We start from the raw sequence: 27,174 nt of genomic DNA on the forward strand, positions 1-27,174 counted from the left end.
CTTCATGCGCACTCTTATGCACTTGACAAACTAAAATACGTAAATTACATTTATGTATGTATTCTAAATAAAAGACAGAGAGTAAGCTACTGAATGTCAGCTTGCTCATTTTGCCCAATATAAGGATCTATTGAGTCCACATGTCATGCAAACAAGAAAATTAAAGCTTTAGCGTAAGTTCTGCCGAGAAGACTCAATCGTTACGTCACCGATTACCTTCTCATTATCCAATCGTTCTCTAAATACTTGAAGTATAAAAGACTGAAACGTACACATGTCTGAGTTCGCAGAAGCCTTCATTCACCTCCATCCTCCCCACCACCACCAGGATGGTCCCTTCTTATATCTCCCAGGGGTTGGCTGCGCCCCTGCCTTCATCTTGAAGGCAGGAAATGCAGATTCCGTACCCTCGGAATGCGAGCTACGGACGGGGCCTACGCCAAAGAACTTTATATCATAATTTGCTCGCTGAGTTGTTAATAAATGTATACTTGTTACGGTATTTATTCTCCCGAGTCTTTCTGGTGGAACTATGCTTCTAACCACAGGTCGAGAAATTTCGTTCCAACCACACAACTTTGTTACGCTGTTTGCGAATGTTCCTTGGAACTATGGTTTCGGTAAACACTGACTCGTTGAACTATGCTGATAACGACAGAACTTGCGACCATAGTTGGCTATCCAAGCTTTTGGGAAACGCACCCTAGGACGGGGCTCAATCTGGCTTCAGCCACCATGTGAGTTGTGAGCGCTAAAAACAACACTAAAGAGTGTAGCCTCTAGCATCAGTCACTAGTGCACCTGTTGAGGTTTACCTGCAGAGGCCATACCTGCTGCTGTCCTGCGTTCCACTAGAAAAACTGAAATTAATTTATCATTACACCTTACTAAACATGTTGTTGCTATGCTAATATGTTATTGCAGAAATACTATGTAATATAATTCCACTAAAAATATCAAATAAAGAAAAATGTTTAATTCGTATTGTTACTTGGTATGAAAAGAGGAATATAAAACTTGTTGAAAGTTAATAAAAAAAAATTGGGTTAATGCCCACAGCTTTTTTCCAAACATTTGGCCATGACTGTATGTTCATGTTGACCATTTATTTGACTGACACTAAGGTGATGTCGATTGCACTATAATTCACTTTATAAGCAATTACTTGAAGTAAACTTGATTGTGTGTTTCTATCTGTCCAAAGGCCAATGCATACATGCGGATTTGTGGTTCAGTTAGATTTCACCAACACCACCATTTCAAAGAATCATCACTGATTTACAAATTTACTTAAATATTTATACTTTGTGTATGTGACAGCTGGATTGATTAGCCAGAAAACAGTGTACCAGATAATCAGCCAGATGAACACTAATTGTGGTTATTTGCATCTCACATATCATCTTATCTTCTGTCCCTCTAAACCATTAATAGCCGCTGCCTTTCGGTCTACCTCCTCCCTCTGATATTGTGTACAGTATATGTAGTTGGATATAGTCATTATTTGTTGTCTGTTAGCAAAGTTCTTTTTCAAATAATATGCTGCTTTCTGTTGTGCAGATTTTGTGCGGCATCTGTAAGGTTTTCAGCGCTTGATATTTATTCTGCTTGACAATCTTAATTTGTGCTTTATGTGGTGTCAAGTGCATACATATGTCTTTCATTTAGTCTAGTCCTGCACTTTTTACCTCATACCAACTAGGCGCTTATTAAAGAACCTTACAATAGATTATAAGAAAAGAAGGCGTATATGTTCCTGAATTTTTTGTTTTGTTTGTTTAAACTATGAATGTGTGGTTTGCAGATAGTTGTCTTTTGGCTTAACGGAGGTTAAATGAGATTGTAATCAAGTGCTACTCCAAGAACACAGGAGGTTTCCTCCAAACTGCTACTGTCTGTTTGTCAATGAAATGTACGTAAATAACTATTGCATTAGTTATTTGACCAGATAAATGTTTTACGCTGATGTAAAGCTTTGTATAACTGCTGAATTGACACACAAGGCCTTGATAAGATTTTCTTGAATTTTCTGAAGCCATATTACAAGCAGAGACGTGTATGTTGGCCCTATATGCTGGTAAATTTGAGTAATAATATTTCTGTCATATTATATATTATTTGATAACTTTTATTAGCATTCAACACTCTTCTTTTGGCAGAAAACGGAGCTGTGTGAGTGTGTGCTGGAGATTTGTGTTGCAGCATCAGTTCATTTTTCTTTTTGCATTTGGATGGTAACTGATAATCACAGATTATTTGCTTTAAAGCTTCAGATCCACCATTAAGAAGTCTACAGATATTAATACATGTTAGTTTACTAATAAAGTATTTAATTATATTCCGAGGTTAACAGGCTTTCCATAGAGGACTGCATTGTGTCTGAGCATTGTAAGTGTCCGTTTCTTTTTATCACCTTCAAGTATGTTTAGAAGACTTAGGACCACATATATTCTGCAAATTATTATGAAAAGATTGAAAGTGGTTTAGCCGCCAACAAGTCAAAAGTCGTAAGCCATGTTTTTTCTTTCAAAGTGAATATTGAAATGTAAAATTAGGATTATACGACTGTGCCTAGAATATTAGATCTCAGAGAGGTACATTTGTTATAGAGATTTTTTCATATATAGTAATTCCAATGATGTTTACATTTTTCATCTGGCACTTCAGTTTTGGCTCTGTATTGTCTAACAGTATCAGCACCCTAAGTGGAACCAGTCTTGTAAGTCTGGCAATGTTTCATATTGTCTATTGATATTTTTGTGTAGAATAATATTTTAATGGTAATATTCGTGTGAACAGACATCACTGCAGCACATTGCTCTTGACCAACATTGCTCTGTAAAAGGATCTATATTAAACAGCATGGTGAACAACGACTTCTTGCTACTTTTGACGTTTTTACATCCGTTGTTTCAAGTTCCTAATCATCTGAAAAAGAGCAAATATGTAGACCATCTTAAAACATGTTGATATATATATATATATATTTGAGCAATATATTCCAATGGTATCACCAGGATGATTATTTATTTTTGTAATAATTTCAGTCTTCAGGTTACATTCGTATATAAATTTTTAGAGACACTAAAACATTTACAGGATAATGACAGAATATCATCAAAGATTAAACACCTAAAAAACATGTTCAAAATCAATAAGAAATGAGTTGTGAAATTACAAATTCTGGCCAATGATTCATTCTGGCAGAGTACAGCTGTCTTGGCATATAGATGTTCAAAAAAACAAAGTGTTTGTGCATAGTGGGAGAAATGGAAAAGATAGGAGTGTTGAAGCTAATGCTTTTCAAAAAGGAAGCTCAGATTCAGTTTTTAACCCCTTGCCTCCCAGCCAAATTAAAATAATCGGATAATAATAATATTCTATTATGACAATGGATTATTATATAACATGTAATATGACAACAATTAAAGAATGGCAACAATGACATGAAGGACAGAATCAAGAACTAGAAGGCAAAACAATAACAGCCAACATGTAAAATAAAAAAGGCCATTTGTACATGTTATAAATGAAAGTGATTGAGGAGGTTTATCCCATCAGTGATAGATGACCCATGTGGTGGAAGGCTCCAATGGGAAGGCTAGAGATTGTAGGCATTGTGGAAGGGAGTGTGCGTGTTGTCCTGTGTTCAGACCTCAGGCACAGAGTGATCCATTGAGGACTTCAGCAGGCCGCTTGACATCCTGCAATACACAGATTAGAGCTGTCATCAGAACATTTTGCCTGACAATTATTTTTGATACAATAGATACTGATGTCTGTTTTTGTTCATGTCACACTGTAAGCTTAATACACATTAAGAAGTCATTTATTTACAAGTATGATCACAGGGAACATTCAAATCTGCGTTGGCGCTACTGCTGAGTCTGACCCAGAGAGAGCAGTTGCCATGTATAGATATGAAACAGCTTTACAAACTGTCATTTCAACCAGAAGGTATCATTATTTCTGTTACAAACTCAAATTATCACAAAAGCACTGGGATAAAAGTTTATAGTTCGGGTATAAACACTGATGACTACAGTAGCGATCAAAATAGAGGAAAATCACCATCAAGTAACTTGATGCTTCAAATAACTATTGTAACAGTTATGCTGTTGCACCAGTAGATGGCAACAAGTGACTGTTAAAAAAATGCATTTGCAATCGAATCATTCATTCAAGAGATTTGTTAAAAACGCTGATTCATGGGGTAATGAAAGTCATAACGAGTGAGTCATTGAATCAATCATTTAAACCGATTTGTTTTAAATAATTCATATTAACTAAAAAAATGTTTTTTAAATAGACTGCAGCAATTAACATTTTGTCAAAACCTTGAGTAAAATGTTAGATTGTTCAGTTGTCTATTCAGAATAATGGGAAATGATTCTCAATTAATCCTGAATCGTGCAGCTGTACTGGGTAGATTTGATGGTGGGTTAAGGTTTATGGGAAAACTCAACAGTGAAATTATAGATGTAAATACAGAAATTGTTTATAGCTGTAATTACATGCAGGTTTTTTTATTTTTTGTAACTACTATACTACAATTATTAGATCATTTAGAATAAAAAAAGCTGGGTCTCACTTCTTAATCATGTGGTCGTAGATGAACTTAGGCATGATGGTGATGGTCATGGCAGTAGGAGATGTGGTCAGGATGTCCTTGATCTGAGTGTCCTGGAGACAGAAAACAAAATACTTTACTCCACAAATCTCAAACTGATCAACTAATTTGATTTCTTACAGTAAGTGATTTTATTATAAAAACAGTTTGTACTGGGACATCACAGAGAGACCACATTTAAAGGCATATCCTGAAAAAACTCACCTTGAGTCCAATGACGTTCTGGCCGTTGATCTCGCAGATGTAGTGATCTGTGAGCAGGCCATTGCGGGCAGCAGAACCATCCTTCACTAGAGACGTGATGCGCCCGGATTTGAAGATGAAGCCCACGTGGCCGGAGCTGTCCTTATGCATGGTGACTGTGCGCTGGAATGGTCTGGAACACAAAATATATAAATATAATAAAAAGTTGATCTCTATTTGCATAATCTGTGGCATGATGCTGAAAATTATTTTGATTCAACCCCTTTTAATGCGATTATGATATTGCATATAACTTTAATGCAAACAGTAAAGTAATTAAGTGATTGATGTCTCATGTCGACATGCAGTTTGTCCTGTGGCTATACTTCAAAAACGGTGTATTTAAATGTTTACTGCTTGTAGGTGCCTTACTGTAACTGAATTTAGTTTAATCTTTTTGCTAAATTACTTTGTGGTTATCACCACTATGTGACAGATGTTACAGAGCTCAACTTGGATCAATTAGGAAATTTCCTTCTTTTCATATTGAATTCAAAAAAATACTTCAACCACCAGGAGACGGCAAAGAACTACAAATATAGTAATACACCTGTCATGCTGATTCTGTGAATTTCTATGAACATTTTGTTACTGTGTTTATATATATATATATATTTATATGCGTGTGTGTGTGTGTGTATATATATGTGTGTGTGTGTGTGTGTATATACATACATATACACACACACACACACACACACACACACACACATTTTAAATTACAATACAATTTTACACTTTTTTTTGTATTCACGGTTTTCGGTTCTGTACGGTTCTTGTTGTTTTTTCTTTTAATCTTTAACACTCCAAAAATTTACTTCAGCATATGATATATAGATGAATTAGCTAATTATTAATTTATTTATTTCATAAATGGGGTGTGTTTGCAAAACGCAGCTTCTCATTTCCCATTCTGAAGTAGCCTAATATGAGTGAGCAGTCACCGTGAGGAAACTTTCAGTGGCCCTGGAGGTCCATCCGTAGTGAGAGCTATGTGGGCTGTGTCGGACAGTTATTTGTCAATTTCTCCTCGTGTCTCGTCATCATAGGCGTAATTTGCGGGTGGGACATTTCCCCACCAATTTTTGCCAGGGTTGATATCTCCCAGCACGGATGTACCAATACAAATAAATAAAACATTTCCAGTTAACTAGCAAAGTATTCGTTTCGTTCGTTTGTTAAATAAGAAGCAATCTAGCGCTGAAATGTGTTTTTTAAATCAAGTGATCAAAGTGCTCGTTGCCGTTGTGATCAGTGGCGCTGATTGTTCTCGTGGCTCACGCACACACCGCAGCGGCCGCACATTCTTCACTCGGACGCGCGCTTCAATCCATTGAGGAGACTCTAGGCTACTCTATTCGTTCCGATGAAATCACAAAACAAAATTCATACAAATCTGTCCCTGCTTGATTTACAACCGCTGATAAACAATCTATGTAGCCTATTTATTCACGAGAAAAAACAACATAGTGGAGTAGATCTCATTAAATGTCTAAGTAAACCCAGTGTACTATTTAAATCGATTGCTGGACATTGTAATGTTATTCTACATATGTCTGATTTATGATTTAGCATTGTATTAGCATGGGCACGAGGCTACATTGCGCATGCGTCGAACCCGAACCGAACCGAGACAAGCGAACCAAACGGTTCGGATGTTTTTTCATGTACCGTGCCACCCCTACTGTATAGATGAAAATAACTGACCTGTCACGGACGATGAGCTCGATGCGTTGTTCAGCTGCTGCCTTCAGAGCTTTGTGGGCTTTATCTGAGTTCCAGCCAGCAACATTCTGCCCGTTGATCTGCAGAACCTGATCTCCAAAACGCAGACCACCCAAAGCCGCTGGAGAGTTCGCCTGCACTAGCTGGACAAACACTCCCTAAAGACAATGACATGGAAATTACATGCATGAATATAATAACATCTGTTGCTGATGATAACAATGACACATATGCTGACAATGAGGGTGTAATGCCTTATTACCAGTTAACCTACATACCAATTACTCACTCAAAACAATAAAAATCATAACACTCTGAGAAAGTGTTTAATGCGAAGAACTTTACTCACATTATCGATATCTTTGAGTCGGAGGCCGACCTTTCCTTCCTGGTCTTTGCAGATGATGATCTCGCGAAGACCTGGGCGAATCTCTGCCCTCCGAATACCCACATCTGCACCAGTCACGGGCCGCACCATGCCACCCAGACAAGTCGGCACTGCCACTTGCTGCCAGGAGAGAGAAAACTATTTTAATTAATTCTCATATGTGTGAGTGTATTGGTCACATACAACACTAACATTTATTTCTGTAGAATCTGCTTGTGAAGTCTGACATCACGTATCACCTTATCCGGGTTCAAACCCTTGTCAGATACCAAAAGCGAACAACAAATGGTACTAATATACACTCATAGCGTGCTGTTAAACTACAGGGAAAAAAATAATAATAAATCACAATCCTAACTTTATCTCCATACCGAAATCCCACATGGCCAGACGGGGATTTATCTTTTTAAATATTTTAAAATTCATTTAATTGGTGTCCGGGAATCCGTGAGCCCAGAGAATGTATAGTATATGCAACGTGACACGCAAGTTTATAAAAGCCTACCTTTAATGTGTAATATGAATAAATAATGTTCATAAACTGCTGTTGAGCTAGTATTCTCACTTGAAACAACTGGAGGCTTGGACCTGGAAACAGTATTCCATACACACAACTTGACAAGTGGATAGCAACTGCCGTCCATGCAAATGGTCTAATGTAGTACTAATGCAGATTCTGCCTTATTAAAGCTGGATTTGAGTTACTACTATTAGAGCTAGCAGAGTGTCACAGTCACATGATCCTTCAGAAATCACTATAATATGCTGATTTGGTGCTCAAGAAACATTTCTTTTTATTATCAATGTTGAAAACAGTTGTAATGCTTAGTATTTTAGTGCAAACTGTGATGGAATCAGGAATCTTAATAGAAATTAAAAAAAAAAAAAAATGTATCATTATAAATGTTTTACTGACACTTTTGATCAGTTTAACCAATTTCTAAAAAAAAAAACTGACTTACTGACCCAAAAATTAATGATAGAGTATATGAATTTTTATTTTTGGCATTTATGATAGGACAGTAGAAGAGAGGGGAATGGGTCAGGAAAGAACTACAAGCCGGTGTGGTGAAGGGATGAGTCCCAGCTTAGGACCCCAGTAGTATGCCTGATCTAAAGCTGTTCTCGCAATTCTTAATGTAATCAAATCAAACTTTAATTCATGTAATAATCTTTTGTTTTTATCCTGATTATTTATATAGTTAAAGTGAAATAAATTGCATTTTTAAGTATGTTTTGCGACATTGTCAATTGTTATACAAGGCGTAATATAATTTTTACATTACAAGCATGTCATGTCATAATTAATTCTTAAAAAGAATTAAGCCTGTATCATATTTGCTTTTTATCGAAAAATATTGTAGATGTTGAAAAAAATTTTAATAACGACTTATATAATAAAGTGATAGCTGATTTGTAACCAGGCACTAAAGCGATTACCCATAAAACGTCCATTGAACCAGTCAGATTGCTCCTAAACTGAGACTCATCACTTCACTCGGACTAACCTCTATGGCTCCAACTAATACTTTTTTTTGTGTGTGTGTGTGTGTGTGTGTGTGTGTGTGTGTGTGTGTGTGTGTGTGTGTGTGTGTGTGTGTGTGTGTGTGTGTGTGTGTGTGTGTGTGTGTGTGTGTGTGTGTGTGTGTAAAGTTGTATAAACAAGAATTAGTCACAATGTATTATAAAAGAACAAGAATTAACAATGAACATTATATTCATTAAATATATTAACCTAAACCTAGATCAATACGAACTGTAGTTTATTGTTATTGATATCTAATGCATTAACTAATGTGAACAAATTAGTTACTGATTAAATTATTGTGATTAAATCTTGTAATTTGTTGGCTTCTTTTTAATGAATGAAATCAAGATATTCATATTAGAATGTTCTAGTTTGTGAGTCTGTTTTTCACCCACAGTAATGCTTTTTTAAGCAGCTTTAACAATATTAACAATAATGCTGAATGTATGATATCCAGCAGTATTAGTGAAGAGAAATGCATTTCTGGTTTGGTGTTGATAAATGGGTACTTGAGCCTTATTGATGGGGCTGTGATGGTACAAAAAAGATTGCGAGATGCTGGTCTAATGTTTAGTACTTGAACAGAACAGTGAGTATAATTTTAAGATGCCTTTAGAAAGCAGCCTACATTAGGAACACTCCAACACAGGCCTTATGGTGCATGAGTCATTCCTGAGCTCTGCTTCCAGGAATGATCCTGAAAAGAATTATGGGTTATGCTAAGACACCCTGTGGCCAGTTTGCACTATTCACAGAAAAAGAAAGGAAAAAAGCACAAAAGCACGAATGCTAACACGCATACATAACTGCCGCCTTTTTCAAAGCTTACACAATTACCTTGGCTGCTTTAACAGAGAAAATATTGTACAAGGCAACAGTGGCAGGGATGAAAGTACAGCAAACTAAACCAGGAAAGAGTGGTTTCGCTTGCACTGCTAGGAAAGCATTTGAGACTCTGAAATGTCATTGTTTGCATACAACAAATATTTCTTGATGAGTGGCAATCCTCAGAACAGGGAAGAGAAACCCACACTGAACTCTAAAAGCAAATGTGTACTCAGAGTGTACTCAACTTTTGTTTTGTCATTTGTACTTAACACATTTATGCCATGTTAAAGCAACAGAAACATGCACATACTTACACTGTCAGCCACCGGGACCAGCGCAAGGTTTCTCTGGACCTCATCACTGTTCAGACTGAGGCCCATATAATCTCCCAGCTCCTCCAGATTTGGATACAGAGCTGGATGGAGAGAAAGAAAGCATTTCATATTGAAGTTTTGAATTCTCTATATCAGTGGTTCCCAAACTTTTAACAGGCATGTACCCCCTGAGACATTATAGATCTTCCGGAGTACCCCCAACACCACCAATTGTCAACAACAAGTTTTTTTATTATTATTATTATTATATTTATTTTTATCAATTTTGTCGAGAACAGTGAATAGAATCATAAACATATGATAAATCTCATCAAAAGTCAACATATGATATAGGGCTGTGACGGTGGCAGTTTTTTACCACCGCGGTAGTAATGGACCCAAATACCGGCGGTGTTGCGGTGGTCGGGGGACGTTGTTTAAAAAAAAAAAAAAAGAAAAAGAAAAGAAAAGAAACAACACACTAAAGCCTGCAAAGCATTGAAATAAATATCAGTAAATACTGGTAACTTACATAATATAATAAAGTTGAATCTATTTAAAAAAAAATAATAAATAAATAAAAACTTTCGTTAAATTTTCCACACAAAGACGCGTGATACAACCTACCGCTCTGCTCTTTGAGAGGGATGTGGGACACGAGCAGGAAAGAGACCATCGATCTATTTTCTGATATCTTCAGTTTTCTACTTGTAAAAGGTATGAAGAGCGAATTCTATCTTCCACAGGGGCAAGGCATTTAGGCTATGTTTGCGCGCTGCCAGAGAAAGCCAAACTAAAATCACCCGCGCGTGTGAAACGCGCTTTACAAATGAACTTGACGCGCCTTACCAATTATCATATGTCTAATAACAAGAACAAACTGTGTTAAAAAGAATTTGACGTACAAGTAAAAATGTAGGCTATTTGTCCTACAGCGTTTTTCTAGGCTACTTTAACACAGTAAAGAATACGAAAATAATTGACCTAAAAGCGAACAAAGGAAGAAACTTTATGCCTAATCCCCTTTGGAAATGGGTGAGACGCGAGTGAAGATATGGGAAAAGAAACAAGAGATTCCATGCAGGGATGAGTCACGATTTTTGAATATTCGATTAGTTTATTTAATTATAGACTATCTAATGTTCTAATGTCTGTTGTGCGATCTTTCTCTAAAATTAAATCTCCATGTTCTGGTGCGATGCGGTGACGCGTTCATGTAACCAGAGGGTGACGCTGCCAATAACGCACATAACAGCTGTCACAAAGAGCCGGCAAAAGTAATGCTTATGAATGTGTCAAATATAGGAATGAGACATTTGAATAGTTTATTAATAAAGTGTTTATTTTTTTGTGTCAGTGTCGGGCTGCAAAGATTAAGTTGCTGACTCGTTATCTTCGCAGTGAACGCGCCTATAGAGAGAAATGCACACTTCATACGGATATGCTAGTCGGTTTATTTTCGTTTTGAATTGTTTTGTTTAAAAGTAGACAATTCAAGCTTTCTATAAGGAATAACCATATATTTTTAAATTCACTAATAATCGGGTGACCAGATCGCAAACCAGAATTCAAAGCCGAAAAAGCTTAAGTTTATGGGCTCACGCACAACTCTCTCATTAGTCATGAATTCAAACTTTTCCATGGCTGCGATATAACATTTAATTGCTAACCTATTATTTCTTTTGTAAACAAAGCTTTGTGTGTCATAATATTAATGTAAAACAGCATTCATATATTTGGCAAACCATCGCCAGTAGTCTAATACTCAGCCACCGCGGTGGCGCTTTACAACCGCGGTGGTGCGTTTGTCAAGATTACCGGCACAGCCCTATTTCGCGTACCCCAGTTTGACAACCGTGGCTCTATATGATACAGAGCTAATAGCTAACATAGTAGCGTAGTGATGATTAGCCATGAACCTGTAGATTTTTTTCTGTAGTTTTAAAAATTCAGAGATTGCTTTATAGATTGCAGCATAAAGCAAGTGAAAAAAGCAGAACATAGAATAACAGAGTTGTGAAAAACAGAGTTCAAGTGTCAGTCATCCTACAGTCGCTGGTTTCAGATTCTGGCCATGAATGTTTCCAGCCAGTAATTATTTCCTGAGTTGAATCATGGCTACAATGCTTGTTTCTCTTTCTCCTACTTTCCCCAGCGCTCAGATAGGAAAATGTCTGCCTGTGAGGTTTACACAAACACACACTAGCACACCAGTGTCAGTCTCTAGATTTCTACACTGTGTGATCAGGTCCAGACATACACAAAAAATCTACTCTTTAAAAAAAAACATGTTTAGAAAGTTCAAATGAACTGCATAGATAGATAGCGGTAAATATTTGTACCGAATATGTTTGGGTCTTTCGGTTAGGTACGTATGTGTACAAATACAAATAATAGTGTTTAATAATACATACACATACAATAATAGTACACATGCAAATAATAGTATTGTATTAACCACTGCACAAGCAGAACTTTCAAACTTAAGAATGGGACAACACTGTTGCACTTTGATGTTGTGAACACATCTGACATCCGTCAAATAGACGGAGCAATTAGAATGGGAGCACAATAATTCTTATTCTAAAATATTTAGCTAACATATTTGCATTCAAATCTCTTCCCCCAATTAAAACAGCACCATGAACTGCAGTGCGTGTTGCATTGCATTGACAGACTTTTTTGTTGTTTGTCAGTAAACCAGTTTGTTTTTTCCCCAGCTGTACAGAAAACATACCGAACCAAGGTATGTACAGAACTGTCATTTTTGTGTACTGTCACACTCTTAATAGATAGTGTTACTTTTTCAGGATTCTATCAATATACATATATCACATTATATATGCATAACTTGGATATATTTTTACATATAAAATAAAAATCTACAGCTACAGAACAGGAGGTCGTCAAGCCCATTCTAAAAAAGATTTGGCCACTTTAAAACTCTTTTTTAACATTCTTGTTGTGTAATATCCTGGCAGTGTCCAGAGGGGCCTCAAACAGGGACGCAATAGCCACCAGGGCTAACAACATGCAGGGTGGGGCCAATAGCCTCGGACCTCAAGCACCAAGGCCAAAATCAAGTTGTGTTTCCACTGTCAGACTAGTAGCCCCGCAGCGCTACTCTAAAACCTCCATAGAACAACATCACACAACCCACCAGCTGACTGAAAACTAGCTAGATCGCAATATGAGCATGACAGAAGCGAATGTTTGGTCTTTACTTAAAGACTTAAGATTCCAGCATTGATATTTAACAATGTTTTACAATAAAAAAATGTTACAGTGACATATTTAAGTTATGTAATTATTTCTTTATGTCAGGAGTGCACATCAATCATGCTGAATCAATCTGGTATTTACCATTTCAACATACCATGAAACATGAAACCAAACAAATACACGATTATAATCATTTATGATTTGTCTACGTTCTTCAAGCAGTCTCTGGTATTTTCCATAAACATATTTATACTTATTATTGCAATGGTTAGCATAAGAAGCCTTTAGCATCGCATATAAATACTGTATATTTCTGCCTCATATGGTGATCAGAATCGCCACCGGATAGCAAGGAAGTTATTTCAAACACTCGCTGGTGTCTGAAAGTAAGTTATGAGCTGATTTTTTTTTTAAATGTCTTAAATGTTGAAGTTAGGCAGCCTGATATAATAACACGGGAAATGAGCCGTGGTGTTGACCCTTTCTTCCTTTGTTCATGACCACTCCTCAAGCCCCAGTTGGCCTGCTTTGGAGCAAGGTATTCGGCGGGCAAAAAAAACCCTGGCCGTTGGCACTGATGAAGCCACGACGAGGCCCGATCAAGCCCCGGAAGTGACTGGCATGCACTAGCATGCTCGCTTTTGGCCCGACAGTGGAAACACGGCTAATGAGAACATATAGGTGGAGGGCAGTGCTGCCTGAATAAGAGGAGTTCAACTTGAGCACTTGTTTTACACTGAGATTTAAAAAAAAGTAAATAGGAAAGGCTGATGCACTGTTGTTGAATTGCTCCCAGATCCCCTAAGGCATGTCTTCATTTCCTGCTTGACAATCGCACAAAACATTAGCATGCCTTTCATCTCTATAAAAACAGCTCTCACTCAGCACTCCAGAAATGAAAGAGAGAATGGTATGATAAGGGAGAGGGAAGCAAGATAGACAGCATAAGAAGACAGACAGGCAAAGTCCGGACTCACTGGAGCTTGGCATCCCTTGAATGGCAGGCTGTGGCTGGTAGACCCCCTGAGTGATGGCTGGGGTACTGGAAGTGGCATCAACAAACTGGGATTGGGCCTAGAGGAGCAGACCACATGTGAATATTGAATTATACTTCAATCCTAGATCTTTTAAAGTGCCTTAATCATGGGGACGGCTACCAACCCTTTAAAAAGCATTTGTTTTTAAATTATAAAGCTGAGATCAAATAAAATAGATGAGATATATTGGCTTGGCAAACTTTTGAAAAACATATTATAGAAATTGAAAATAAAAGGTCATTCAAAATATTAATAGCTAATATAATAGTATTTAAATAATGCTAAAATAACACTGCTTACCCTAATGACCTTGTCCACTTTAAGGTCCTCTAGGGATGGGTACAATGACATCCTAGAAAAAAAAAACACAATTATTGTACCAGCATGAAAATGGGGGAAATAAGACAGCGTGCATATAAAACACAAGAAACAATGCTTTCAGTGAGCTCATATAGAGCCATATTGCCTGAGTTCATTTTTCAGCTGACTAGACACCACATGACTCCAGCGGGGATTGAAACCTATACTAATTAGATGGGATAGATCAGGGAGTGTATTAGGAGCATAGAGACAACGACTGCTGCTTTAATCAGGAACAAAAACGAAGTGAATTCATCAGGATTCTCCATCCTGACTGACACCTTCACATTCTCTAAAAAAAAAAATCAAACACCCCCCACCACACACACACACACGGATGTGTCACAGCTCTCCAGGCGGTGTTGCTTTCACGTTGTGAAATGATCCACCTCTGAGTCCATCTGTGTCTTCTGCACAGTCATCCTCATTGACATCAAAAAAACGTGTCGATAAACCACAAGAAATTATAATAACTCCTACAATAGCTGTACTTTTAGACATAGGAGCAAATTTCACTTCACAAGAGGAAGAGGCAAAAATAAAAACCTTCAACACTCAGTCCATATGCACAAATAAAACGATTTGATTTGACTTAGACGGTCTTGCTCCAAATTCTCCAATAACACAACTGTACTGGGCTAGCAACATCAATAATCATGAGTTATTTAATTGGATGAATGCTTACATATTACAATATAATACAAATGCCATGTATAATATCTTTCATGTCAGAGTCAGACTGTTACATCAAACCTATTTTTTTTTTTTTTACATTTTTGTCATGGGTTTATTTAAAACTATAATTAATTATTAATATTATAATAATTTAAATTTGTACTATTATAATACTTTGTAACTTTATAACACTAATTTTTATTTTATGTTTTATTTTTATATATTAATTTTTGAAAATATGTTACATTTTTATTATATTTCATATATTTGATAATGATGATGGAAAAATAATATTATGTAAATTATATAATAGATTTCAGTCAAAAATAAAATTGGATAAATAGTTATTCACCCATTTTAGCATTGCTGAAGTCTACTAAAGATTCTAAAACTGTTAGTGAACATTCTGAGGTGACATGCAGCTTTGACACTTCCAGAGTAGACAGACTCAAGCCATTACAGAAATGTGGGCATACTTCAATTCTTGAGATTTTTTGGTTGAGGACAGTAGCAACAATTTCAACAATTGCAACTACAAACATCCAATAACACATCACTACCATACACGCATAACATACGTTTCAGAACTAGAATTATAAACTGAACACTCTGGAACTTTACAATGTGACTTTGTATCAAATGGTTGACTTACAAAATTAAATTGCAAGATAGAATAAAAAGCAGTTTAATGAGGAACTAAAGTTCATGATTAAAAAAACGAAGGACCTGAACATCCCACCAGAAATCATCACTACAGAGCCAAAGCACTAACAGAATTAAACACTGCTTGACTGCGCTCTTCATCTTATAGTGGAAGATCAATGAGAAGTTAAGTGCTTTACTGGGAACATATCCATTACTGGGAAGGGGAAGGGGGAGAAGAAAAAAGAGAAGGGAAAGAGAATGAGCCAGTGAAGTACAAAGAAATAAAACTACATTAAGAAAGAAAGGAAGACCGTGAATTGAAGATATGAGGGAGTGATTTACAAGTTACTAGAGGAAAGGCCAAGAAGCATGTGACTGATGGGCGCTGACATTAGTCATAATCATATGACAGTGATCACATGACGTATTGTGTATTTCAGTTAACAATACCACTGCCTGTAGATAATCAGGTTACTGTACACGTCATGACAGCAGAAAGCAAGATGCAGGAAATGCTCAACAAGAGCCTACAGCAACACCCTACTGTGGATCATATGGTTATATAGGCATTGGACAAAGCTAATCTAAAAATACTAATTTCTAGCACGAAACATTAAGTAACATCAAAAAGAATGTAGGCATGGTTACATGTTGGGAAATGGGAGAAATTACCCATTGCCTCACTTCCCTAAAGAGACATCCCACATACTAATGGAAATAGTTAGTCGCTCATTATATGAACAAACTGAAATAGGAAACGGGAGGTATTTAGTTATAAACAGTCCGACTGGAGCACTGCCAGTGACTGGAAAAGAAACAAACAGCCTGCAGAACTATTCAAGTCTCTAACTCATGTTGGAACTTACAGGTTTACAACCAGATTAAAGAGACGGGAGTTGCGTATCCCGTAATGTCAGATTCAAGACTAAAGCTAAAGCACATGCTCCTACACGCTGACATTTTGTACAAATCTGAGAAACGTTCACAGACATGACCACAAAAAAGTAAAAAAAAAAAAAAAAAAAAAAAAACCTCACCCACACACTCGTGAATAAACTCCCACACAAGTCCACACAGAACAGTTCATGCAAACCAACACATACGCCCTCTTCCCACCATACACAGACCGTGATATGTGAAAGCAAACATGCACTGAAACATCTGCTCTGACAATTCAACAGCAACCAACATGTCAGAAACAGGCACTAAAATATATCAAACAGGCTCCTACCACACAAACACAGTCTCTCATCGCATAAAAATGTCTCTGTGGTACTAAAGAGCCATTATTTCCTGTCAAGAGCACTCCACTAAAGTAGAAACGTCTCTAAAAAGTGGACTTATGGAGACAGTGAGCAGTCTTCTCGCAGACATGTGTGCCTCTATTGTTTGAAGATCTAGATCAGCTTCTCGCCAGAAATCAAGTGAATCAACTGTGGGCACAAAGTGTGTCATAAATCAAGCAGGCATAAAGGACATCTGGGAATCTCATCATTGAGGCTTTAAGTCATCTGAGGTCAACACCTGTTATCAGTATTTTCATTCAGGTCACAAAGAAACGGAAGTAGCCGCAGATCTTTTCTTCCATATTAGTGAACCCTAGCGAAAGGAATTATCAAAAAGAGAAGAAAGTGAATGGATGGAACAGAATCTGAATGTGAGCTTGCAGTCGATTGTAAGAAACGGGTGAGATTTAAGTGGAGAAAATGAATGGAGGTCTCTGGGATAGCCTATGTCACTGGAAGATCAATGATAGTTTAATTAAAAATACTTATAATAATTAAATGTGCACAGATGAATCATACACAATAAAATAGGTTAGAAAATAGGCCTAGATGAATTATCATTTCATTCCGTCTTTAACAAAAACTCAAACATTTGTTAACAGTTAAAATAATATAAACATAAATATAAAACAACAGGGAAACTGAAACTATGATTCCAAAATTAAAATAAAATTAAAATTAGCACAAATTACTTTTAAGTTTCAGCTACAAAAAAAAAAACAATACAAAAATAAAATGCAAATAAATATACAACTAAATTAAAAAATATATTAATATATTACAGAAAAACCACCAGAGCAAACTTAAGTTAGGGGCAAAGCCAGTAGATAACTGTCCGGTTGAGTGGATGAGGGGCCTTTGGTATGAGGGAGAAATGGGCAAAGCTCATTTTCAGGCAGACTGAATGAGTGCTGAGCATAATAAACGGATCTCCCATGGCAACAGTCTGCAACTCTATTGACAGAGACCAGCAAAGGATTCATGTTACAATATCCAATCCACAGCTTATGGGGAAATATAACGCCGCTGTCATTAACTAAATATGATATATTTTATTATGGCTACTACAGCCTTACAGTGACATAAACGACAATGATTAAATAATTCCAGTGAACTGATGTCATTATGTGGGAAAGTCCCTTCATCCAAAAAAAAAAAAAAAAGGAAAACTAGGTTATAACTTAAGCCTTTAAAGGTTTGTCTGTCAGCATCACTCTTGTGATTGTTTGTTTTCCCTATTCAGTCATCAATAATTCAGTTATTTCCATTATTGACTGAACATACAGGTATAATCGAAAGTAAAAACTTGTTTCTCAAGAAATGACTAGGTTTCATATGTCAGCGGCACATGCTTAAGTTATTAACATTTAGGCTAGCTGATACGCGACATACGTCACCTGGAAATTTTGATTGAATGTTACGTGGCAAACATCAAATCGACATCGTCATATGTTTCACTGACGAACAATGTATAACGTTAGCCTAAGTTATAATCATATTAACTGGCTAAACGTGCATTTAAAGAGAGTTCAGTTATACATTTGCTTTTTCTTCCCCTCTCGCTCTCTCTTATATAAAATCTAAGTAAACAGTTTATCTGATAAAGACTTTATAAATATTTTCTCCTCTAAATTACCCAAAAACTGTAAACAAAGGCGATAAAAGCACCAGTCAACTGTTTATATATAAGCTAAGGTTTTATACTCCCTGTCGCCAAAAAAAAGTAAGCACAATTAACTCAAAATATAAGCAGTCAAACTGATAGACTGTTTTTGTTGTTTAACGTTAGCTCTCGAGCTAGTCTCCGTTAGCAACCCACACAATCATGCTAACTTAATTAAACGAGTAAAGTTCGATTTCTTTCTCCTTAAAATAATGGCCAGGTGATGTGTTACACAAAAAATATCCTTAAAAACAAAAACATATAAATATAACGGAATGACGAACACGGTAAAGTGAACACTAGCACGTCTTTGTTCTTCGTGTGTGTTAGCGGCAGCCTGGTTAAGTTTAGCTTCGGTTAGCCAGTGAGTAACGTTACCACGTACCTGACTGACTGAATAAATCACTCCAACGATAATTTGAACAACAATATTCAGATTAGAGAGTGTCGCGTCTTACCTTTCGGCTTTCAAACGAGTGACTTCTGAAGAAATGGGGTAAATGTAATGAGAAGGAATGTAAACAAGCTGAGCACAGTAGAAGTGACCCTTTTCCTCTTTCGGTTGGAGCAGAAGTGAACAACATTAGACGGGAGGTGATATGTGTGTGCGTACAGTTTGGGCTTTGTAGCTCACTTTACTTCCTGCTGTAGACTTCATTTTGTTTCATGACGTTGTTCGCTTCTCATTGATCTTAAGAGGCTGGGCTACAACTTCTATTTATTCTTTTATTACTTATTAACTTTAGCTCGGCCACTCTGACTGACTGCCAAAAACTAGCATGATAACAGTTACTCCAGTTGTTGTTAACACTGTAAAATGATTGTACTGATCAGAGATCTCGATATTCTTGATGGTAGTGGTGGAATACAAAAATTAACAGTACTTCTACCACATTTACTAGTTCATTAACTATATAGAATATAATCATTCAAATATGTTTTGGCTGATTCTGTCTATTTTGGTCCATTATGTTTAAAGAATAAAGTGCTGAACAATTCAAAGTGTTGTCAATTCATTGACCCATTGAATCTCATTGTTGTAAAGCAATGCAGTCATATATAGTACCTCTGTAAGAATGTTTAAGGTAAAAGTCTCCTGCTCTTCATCTTACATTTATTATAATGTGAGTGCCAGTCTTCTGAACACAAATAGGATTTGCATACATAGTCATAAAAACAGTGAATGTACTAATGTGAAATAACAGAAGCAAGTAACATTTTCCAAAACATGTAAAAGCACTTGGCACATTTTAATTATTTTATTGGGATTTTTGTCTGTGTGACAATACATAAATATACAGAGCATTACAGAAATATTAAAGCCATATATCTGACGCTTGACCTGCAATCACAGAAATAAACAGCATCGACTCAAGTATTTATGCGTCTGCAGATTTCATTTGAATTAAAAATGATTTTCATGTCTATACAAAAAGTACTGTCACCGTATCTGCATCCAATATCAATTGTCTAAAGGCATCACGGTCTACATTAACAACAAAAGATAGCTGCAAATAATTTAGCATCAAAATGTAATGGCAAGTAGTGTGATGAAAATATGGTAGTGAGAGTAGGTCGCAATGTGCTTTTCAGACATTGTCCATCTTTGAGAACAAATATTGTTCCAGCTCAATGAGAACACAAAGTGCCCATCTTTTATGTGTTAGCAAGCTAATAGTTTGTTAGATGAAGAGTGAAACATGATCACAAAATCTTTAAGCACTAAATATGGCATGCATCCATTGCAACGCTGCAAAATGTGCCAGCTAATCAACTACTCAACTACACAACCTCATCATACACAGAACAAAGTAAACACATCAAAAACATTTCCAAATAGCTGCATGTTAATAACATACAGCAAAGGGGAAAAAACAACTACGCTATTAAAAAAAAATGTTGCGCACCAAACTGACAGAAATAGCAGTACTATCATACTTCGTGATTTTATATTAATCAGCCTGGTCTACTGTAAAGTGTGATTACAGGATATGACAGCACTTTATCAGTTGATCACTGTAAACACTTCTGATCACTTTATATAAAACCAGTGAAATTCTGGAAGGTGTGAAACACACAAGGAGGCACAACTTGGATTGTTCAAGAATTTGATTCTTTGTACTAATCAAAACCAGTGAGCCTGTGTAAAGTCCATCTGTTCAAAGCTAACTGACTGAAAATTAGGTAACATTTTATTTTGATAGTCCAATTTAGACATTCTACTAACTATAAGTATCTTTGCATCTGCATGTCAAGTCATTAGACTTTTAGCAGACTGTCTGTTTCAAGGGATAGTTCACCCAAAAATGAAAATTTTGTTCCAAATCTGCACAAGTTTCTTTCTTCTGTTGAACACAGTTGACAGCACCCATTGACTTACATAGTATTTTTTTTTTGTTTCCAGCAGAAGAAAGAAATTCATACAGGTTTGAAACAACTTGAAGGTAAGTAATGACAAAATTTTCATTTTGGGGTGAACTCTCCCTTTAATATCTGCTAACACATTATTTTGATGCTCCCCAACAGACATTCGACTAATTATGAGTAACTTTGCGACCCTAACCCTAACAGTCTATTACAGTCTACTAATACTCTAATGAGAGTTAGTTGCAAAGTTACATATAGTTAGTGCATGTCTAAAGTGGACTATTAAAATTAAGTGTTTAAATACTTTAAATAATTTAAATTACTTTCTGTATTTTTTAAATGTAAAAAAATATTAATTGTAATTTATTAATTTATTCAATGTAAAAAGTAACAATGCAACAAATATTCAGATTTTTTTTATCTCAAACATAACATCTTTAAAGCAAATTTATGGTTTTCTTAGGGGAGGGGGGGATTACGATTCAGGGATAAAGTTGCAGATTCTGGTTACAAATTTTTCTACAGTCACATTTGTACTTGGTCTCAAGCCAACAACAATCACAGTGTGAGAAAAAGTCACAAAAGAAACTTAGTCTAAAGGCCAATTCACACTGCATCGGCAGACGGCGACCAACGGCAATAGATGCTGTTGGGTTTTGTCGGATCAGTGTGTGTTACCCCGTCAACATCTGTTAGCGTTGGTCGCCAATTTAACATTCAAGTTCAAGATTAAGGACATTGCAAGGTTTTTGGTGATTTGGTTATATATCAGTTACACAGGAAGAATTCTGGACTGAAATTAAAAGAGTTTAAGAATTAGTTCTGATGTAATGTGACCAAAGCAAAAGGTGAAATGTGGATTTAGATCAAATTAAGCACAGATCTTTATATAATATGCCTAAAACTGTAAGAGTGGGATGCTGAATAAGATAAGATGGTTCTGAGAAGAATGGCTAAAACTGATTTAATTAAGTAATGTTAAGACTTAACACTTTATTTTACAGTGTAATTGTTACATTACATATGTTACATGTAGTTAGTAATAACTAAATGATGCAAAATTACATGCAACTATCCCTAAACCAAACCCTAATCCTAACCCTATGTAGTTTCTTAATATTACCCAGTACTTAAATGTATAATTACAGTGTAACAATATAAAGTGTAACCCTAAACTTTTGACACTTGAAACATTTATAAAGAAATGAAAAATTAACAAAAGGCAGTGAATAGCATTAAATCACTCCAAACTGAGAAGCTCCACATCGAAGATGAGGGTGGCATTTGGGGGAATAATCCCAGGATGGCCTTTATTACCATAGGCAAAATCAGGTGAACAGGTCAGCTTTGCGCGTTGGCCCACACTCATCTAAAAGTCACAAAAATATAGACATGAATTATCTATTTTTTTCATTGAAATATCAATCATAGACAGACTGGATTTGGTAGCTCTTTATTAAGATATTACTTAAATTAGATTTTTCTGAGCGAGTAAAACACCATCACACACCTGCACAATACCTTCCTCCCAGCCACGGATCACTTCCTGTTTACCTATCTTGAACTTAAATGGCTTTTCACGGTCACGGGAAGAGTCAAACTTTCGTCCATCTGTCAGAGAGCCTGTAGATTTGAGAGGAAAAGGACGAGGCCATGAAAAACAGGAAATGAGGTTAGAGCATCAGATAAATGGGCGACTTTATTATTGTTCTGTTCTGTCAGGGGGATTTTCCGTCCCTCTACCCATATCTAATAGCAGTAAATTGTCAGGATATGAAACAATAACATGGAGTGGAGTGACATATCCACAGACATAAGACTGCTGTGTATATATATATATATATATATATATATATATATATATATATATATATATATATATATATATGCTCTTTAACAACAATGGTTCTTGGCCTAATGACCTGTTGCTATGTCTAATATGCATAAATCAAGCTCACAGACAAAATATCTGTGACCGGTTTTCTATTTTTCTTCCCATGTAATAAATGAATAATGAGATGGAAGCCCTGAACCACAAGATGGACATTTGTTTTAAGTGCTTAAATGCCTTCATGAGTCTAATTTCCTCATTATTATTTATTATTATTATTATTATTATTATTATTAGTTCTATATACTTTTTTATTATTTTTGACATTTTCCTCCATTTTTATTTAACCTTTAATTACTCGTGTAAATAAAAAAAAATAAAAAAACTGAGAAATCATAGATTTTTTTTTTACTTAGTAAAAATAAGTAAATACTCTACGTAAAAATAAAACAGTTTATTTAAATATATATATATATATATATATATATATATATATATATATATATATATATATATATATATACATATAGCCTATATATAGCCTATATATATATATATATATATATATATACTGTATATATATATATATATATATATATATATATATATATATATATATATATATATATATATTAGGGTTGGGCGGTATTACGGTAATATCGGATACCGCGGGATCTTAAAATAGCACCGGTATCAGTTTCAATACCGTCATTACCGGCACTTATATAGCCTATAATATATATAATTTATTTATTGCCTAAAAAATGCTTATGTGTGGTTGCAGTTTGGTAATATTTCTGGTTCCAACCGAATGAGAAGGGAGAGGCGGTAAATACTGACGAGGCAATTTGTAAATTGTTCCATAAAAATGTGACCGCGAGAGATGTAAACACCTCTAACCTAATGTCGCATCTCCGAAACTACCACCCACTCACTGCTGCCAGGATGCATTTTGTTCTCGAGTTCATTAAATAAGCGCATTAAGTTTCGTATTTGTTAAAATACTATAATGTTATTTTTTCCATCTTTCTTGATTATGAAAAGTGAACAGCACAAATAAGATGGGATGCATCGGGAGTCAGACGATTTGACCACTTCAATAAATTTCGTTTTGTAAAAGGCCTCTTTAAAACGAATTTCGTTTTGTATAAATTGTATCTTAATTTTAATACATTTTTCATCAACCAATTGCCTATATATTTAATATAATCATGACATGATGGGCGATGGCATGCCGCGGTCACTTGCATTGAAATCACCGAAACATGGAGATGGCGATCGTCAATTTCTTTAAACAAAACAATTCAAAACGAAAAGAAATATAGGGTAGCCTACTCTCTGATTAATCCATGATGTGCATTTCTCTCTATGGCGTTCAGATGGCGATCGTCAATTTCTCAAAACGAAAAGACAAAGGCCACTCTGATTATTTGATGTGCATTTCTCTCTAGGCGCGTTCATACGGAGATGTAATCATCAATTTCAGCAAACGAAACCATACAAACCGAAAATAAATAGACTAGCCTACTCTCTGTAATCCATGATGTGCATTTCTCTCTATCGTTCACTATGGAGATGGTGATCGTCAATTTCTTTAAACGAAACAATTCAAAACGAAAAGAAATATAGTCTGATTAATCAATGATGTGCATTTCTCTCTATATGCGCGCTCACTACAGAGATGGCGATCGTCAACTTCCACCTTTGCAGAAAAGTTTTATTAATAAAAATCAAATGGACACGCGTCACCGGATTACAAAGGCACTTCTTGCTTGTTGCACGCACACAGTTTTATGTTGAATAATGGTGGGCTCGGGCTCATAATAACAGTTAATGCCGTCGACCGGACTCAGACACAACGTGCACGGCTTGATTTTTTTTTTTTTTTTGCCCGATCTGGCATTCAGTTTCTGAACTGTGTAGGCACAAACCAACAGTTTGGTGACCCCGTCTGAGCCCATTATGTCATAATTTTTAATTAGTCACGGTAATACCGTATACCCCGGTAAAATAGGGAGGGGGTTTGACGGTATCAAAATTCGAATACCGCCCAAGCCTAATATATATATATATATATGGATAAAATGCACCACAAATAATTAAAAATTCCAGGAAAATGATGTAAGAAAAATCAAGTAAGGGTCATGAGAATGTAAAGTTAAAATGACAGATTTTGTGGGCTGTTTTTGGCATAATGTTGGATATTATATCAAGGTTGCATATAGCCTAATCATTAATAATCTACTTGACAGACAGCGATTTCTTAGCTAGTATGAACAATTAAAAGACAATCACAACATCCCCAGGGGTCGACTGACTCACTCCAGACAGTGCTAATCTGTCTATCCGACGCGATCCAACAAAGACTAAATCTGTTTTGTCAAATGAGGATCATGTGGACAAATGCTAGTGTGTGCAAAACAATACACAACTAATGATGCATATTGGCTTGATGTTCTTCCTTGTTTGTTGCTAAATTTTTACTATATTTTAAGGCATTTCGACTTTTCATATGTTTATATTTCTTAATGCATTAACCTTTTTTTTAAATAAAGCCATTGATAATTTAACCATAAAGCAACAAATATCAATATAAACACACGACGTGCAAACAGGGCAAGATTACAACATCCATACTGTACACCGACCAAAAGAAAATCTGAAATTCAACTCACCAACATAATGCACCACACATGTCTGTCCTTTTTTGGGAAAAGTCCTCCCTGTGATTGCAGCGAAAGGAGAAACAGGGAGCAAGAGACAGATGAATTATACAAAGCTGTTAAACGCATGGAGCGTGACGAATAGTATGCTACTTTATATGATAGAGGCTGCACTGGGGTAATTTACCATCGCCGGGGGTTATGGTCTCGATCTCCACTCCCATTTTGTCCTGCTCGTGTGTGTTTCTGAAGAGCCCTCCCGCACACTGTTTCGCTCACAGCTGTTTGCGGGGAGAGAGAGAGAGAGAGAGAGAGAGAGAGAGAGAGAGAGAGAGAGAGAGATGCTGTCGGGTCACGTGACCGCTACGAGAAGACGCGTTGTGCTGTGCGTCTGCTGGAAACTCAAAAGAGGGGAGAGGGTCCAATGGCATCGCACTACAACATGATGATGACTGATGTGGTCCGTCCCCTTTGCTACGAGTGAAAATAACTATTGTATTGGAGGACAAATAGTCATATTTAAAAGCAAATAATGGTGTTTTAAAGCCTATTATTATTCTTATTATCAACTTTGATGTTAGCATTCAATTTAGATAGATAGATAGATAGATAGATAGATAGATAGATAGATAGATAGATAGATAGATAGATAGATAGATAGATAGATAGATAGATAGATAGATAGATAGATAGATAGATAGATAGATAGATAGATAGATAGATAGATAGATAGATAGATAGAAAACATACAGATGAAAACATAGGGAGTTATTGCAGATTTTCACCTCATCCAGCTCATTGTAATGTAGCTGTTATATAACATGTTCTCAACACTCACTTTATAGTGGTTTAATGTGGGTGACTGGAGTAGCACATATCCACCTCCCACTTCCCCTGCATGAACAACTTGACCGTCACCCAACACATGTTGATCTTAAGAGGATATAGTTCAACATAAAATTCTGCCACTATTAATTCACATCCATGTCATTCCAAAATTGTTTATTTTTCTTCTGTGGAACTTAGAAGAACGTATTTTGCCAATGGAATGGATACAATGGAACTCAATGGGCACCAAAACTGTACCAGCATTCTTCAGAATATCTTCTTTTGTGTCCGTAGAAGAGAGAAGAATAAATGAGTAAATTATGACAGAATTTTCATTTTTTTTAATGAACTGTTACTTTAAAGTTGGCAAGAAAAGGACGTTGAGATAGTCCTTTATACACAAGTGAAACAGCTTCTCGGACTAGAAAAAATGTAGGGCACACTTGATTTTGTCCATGGGAAATTGATTAGGTGATTGTGGTTTGCTATTGTGATCTCATGTGAGTGACAGTTTGTTCCGTCTTAATCTTCAGAGACAATGGGAGAAATGATTTTAATTAAACACTACGAGGGCACATGAATTAAAAATAATAATAATGTGCATGGATAAATAAATTTGATTAAATACTGCAATATTCCATAAAACAAGTACTGTCAACTTTGATTTCATGGTGACTTTAAGGCCTAATAAGTATTGGCCACAAGTATTTGGCGCTGAACAGTTCTCTTACGAGAGTCCTCTCGTATTGCGTTTTGTAAAAACGCTACGGGAAAAGTCTCTTTTCACGAAATACTGAAGCAAAAAATTATCCTTAATTTTCATATATGTAAAGCGCGTTGCAGCAGTACACAGCTATGGCGAGACGGCTTGCTCGCTCATTGGCTGCTCTGCGGCAACTGCATAAGCCTATCGAGCGAGGCCTAACGTGACGTCAGGCCAA

The 27,174-nt window shown here is 36.1% G+C and overlaps 2 protein-coding genes across 2 annotated transcripts; both read right to left on the reverse strand.

Moving 5' to 3' along the window:
• Positions 1-2,759: 2,759 nt before the first annotated feature.
• sdcbp2 (syndecan binding protein (syntenin) 2) lies at positions 2,760-19,372 on the reverse strand. The gene is made up of 9 exons (XM_081387148.1): positions 19,003-19,372; positions 14,216-14,267; positions 13,856-13,952; positions 9,657-9,757; positions 6,948-7,106; positions 6,581-6,756; positions 4,835-5,006; positions 4,592-4,683; positions 2,760-3,704 (listed from the first exon to the last, which is right to left on the reverse strand). Exons 2-9 carry the CDS (start codon positions 14,264-14,266, stop codon positions 3,650-3,652), a joined length of 903 nt encoding a protein of 300 aa, XP_081243274.1. The 5' UTR covers position 14,267; positions 19,003-19,372; the 3' UTR covers positions 2,760-3,649.
• Positions 19,373-21,269: 1,897 nt separating this feature from the next.
• Positions 21,270-25,818, reverse strand: fkbp1ab (FKBP prolyl isomerase 1Ab). Its single transcript, XM_081386101.1, has 4 exons — positions 25,593-25,818; positions 25,418-25,465; positions 22,422-22,534; positions 21,270-22,280 (listed from the first exon to the last, which is right to left on the reverse strand). Exons 1-4 carry the CDS (start codon positions 25,627-25,629, stop codon positions 22,152-22,154), a joined length of 327 nt encoding a protein of 108 aa, XP_081242227.1. The 5' UTR covers positions 25,630-25,818; the 3' UTR covers positions 21,270-22,151.
• Positions 25,819-27,174: the final 1,356 nt, after the last annotated feature.

This window comes from Scardinius erythrophthalmus (genome assembly GCF_964197995.2).
Source record: "Scardinius erythrophthalmus genome assembly, chromosome: 15".
NCBI classification, from domain to species: domain Eukaryota; kingdom Metazoa; phylum Chordata; class Actinopteri; order Cypriniformes; family Leuciscidae; genus Scardinius; species Scardinius erythrophthalmus.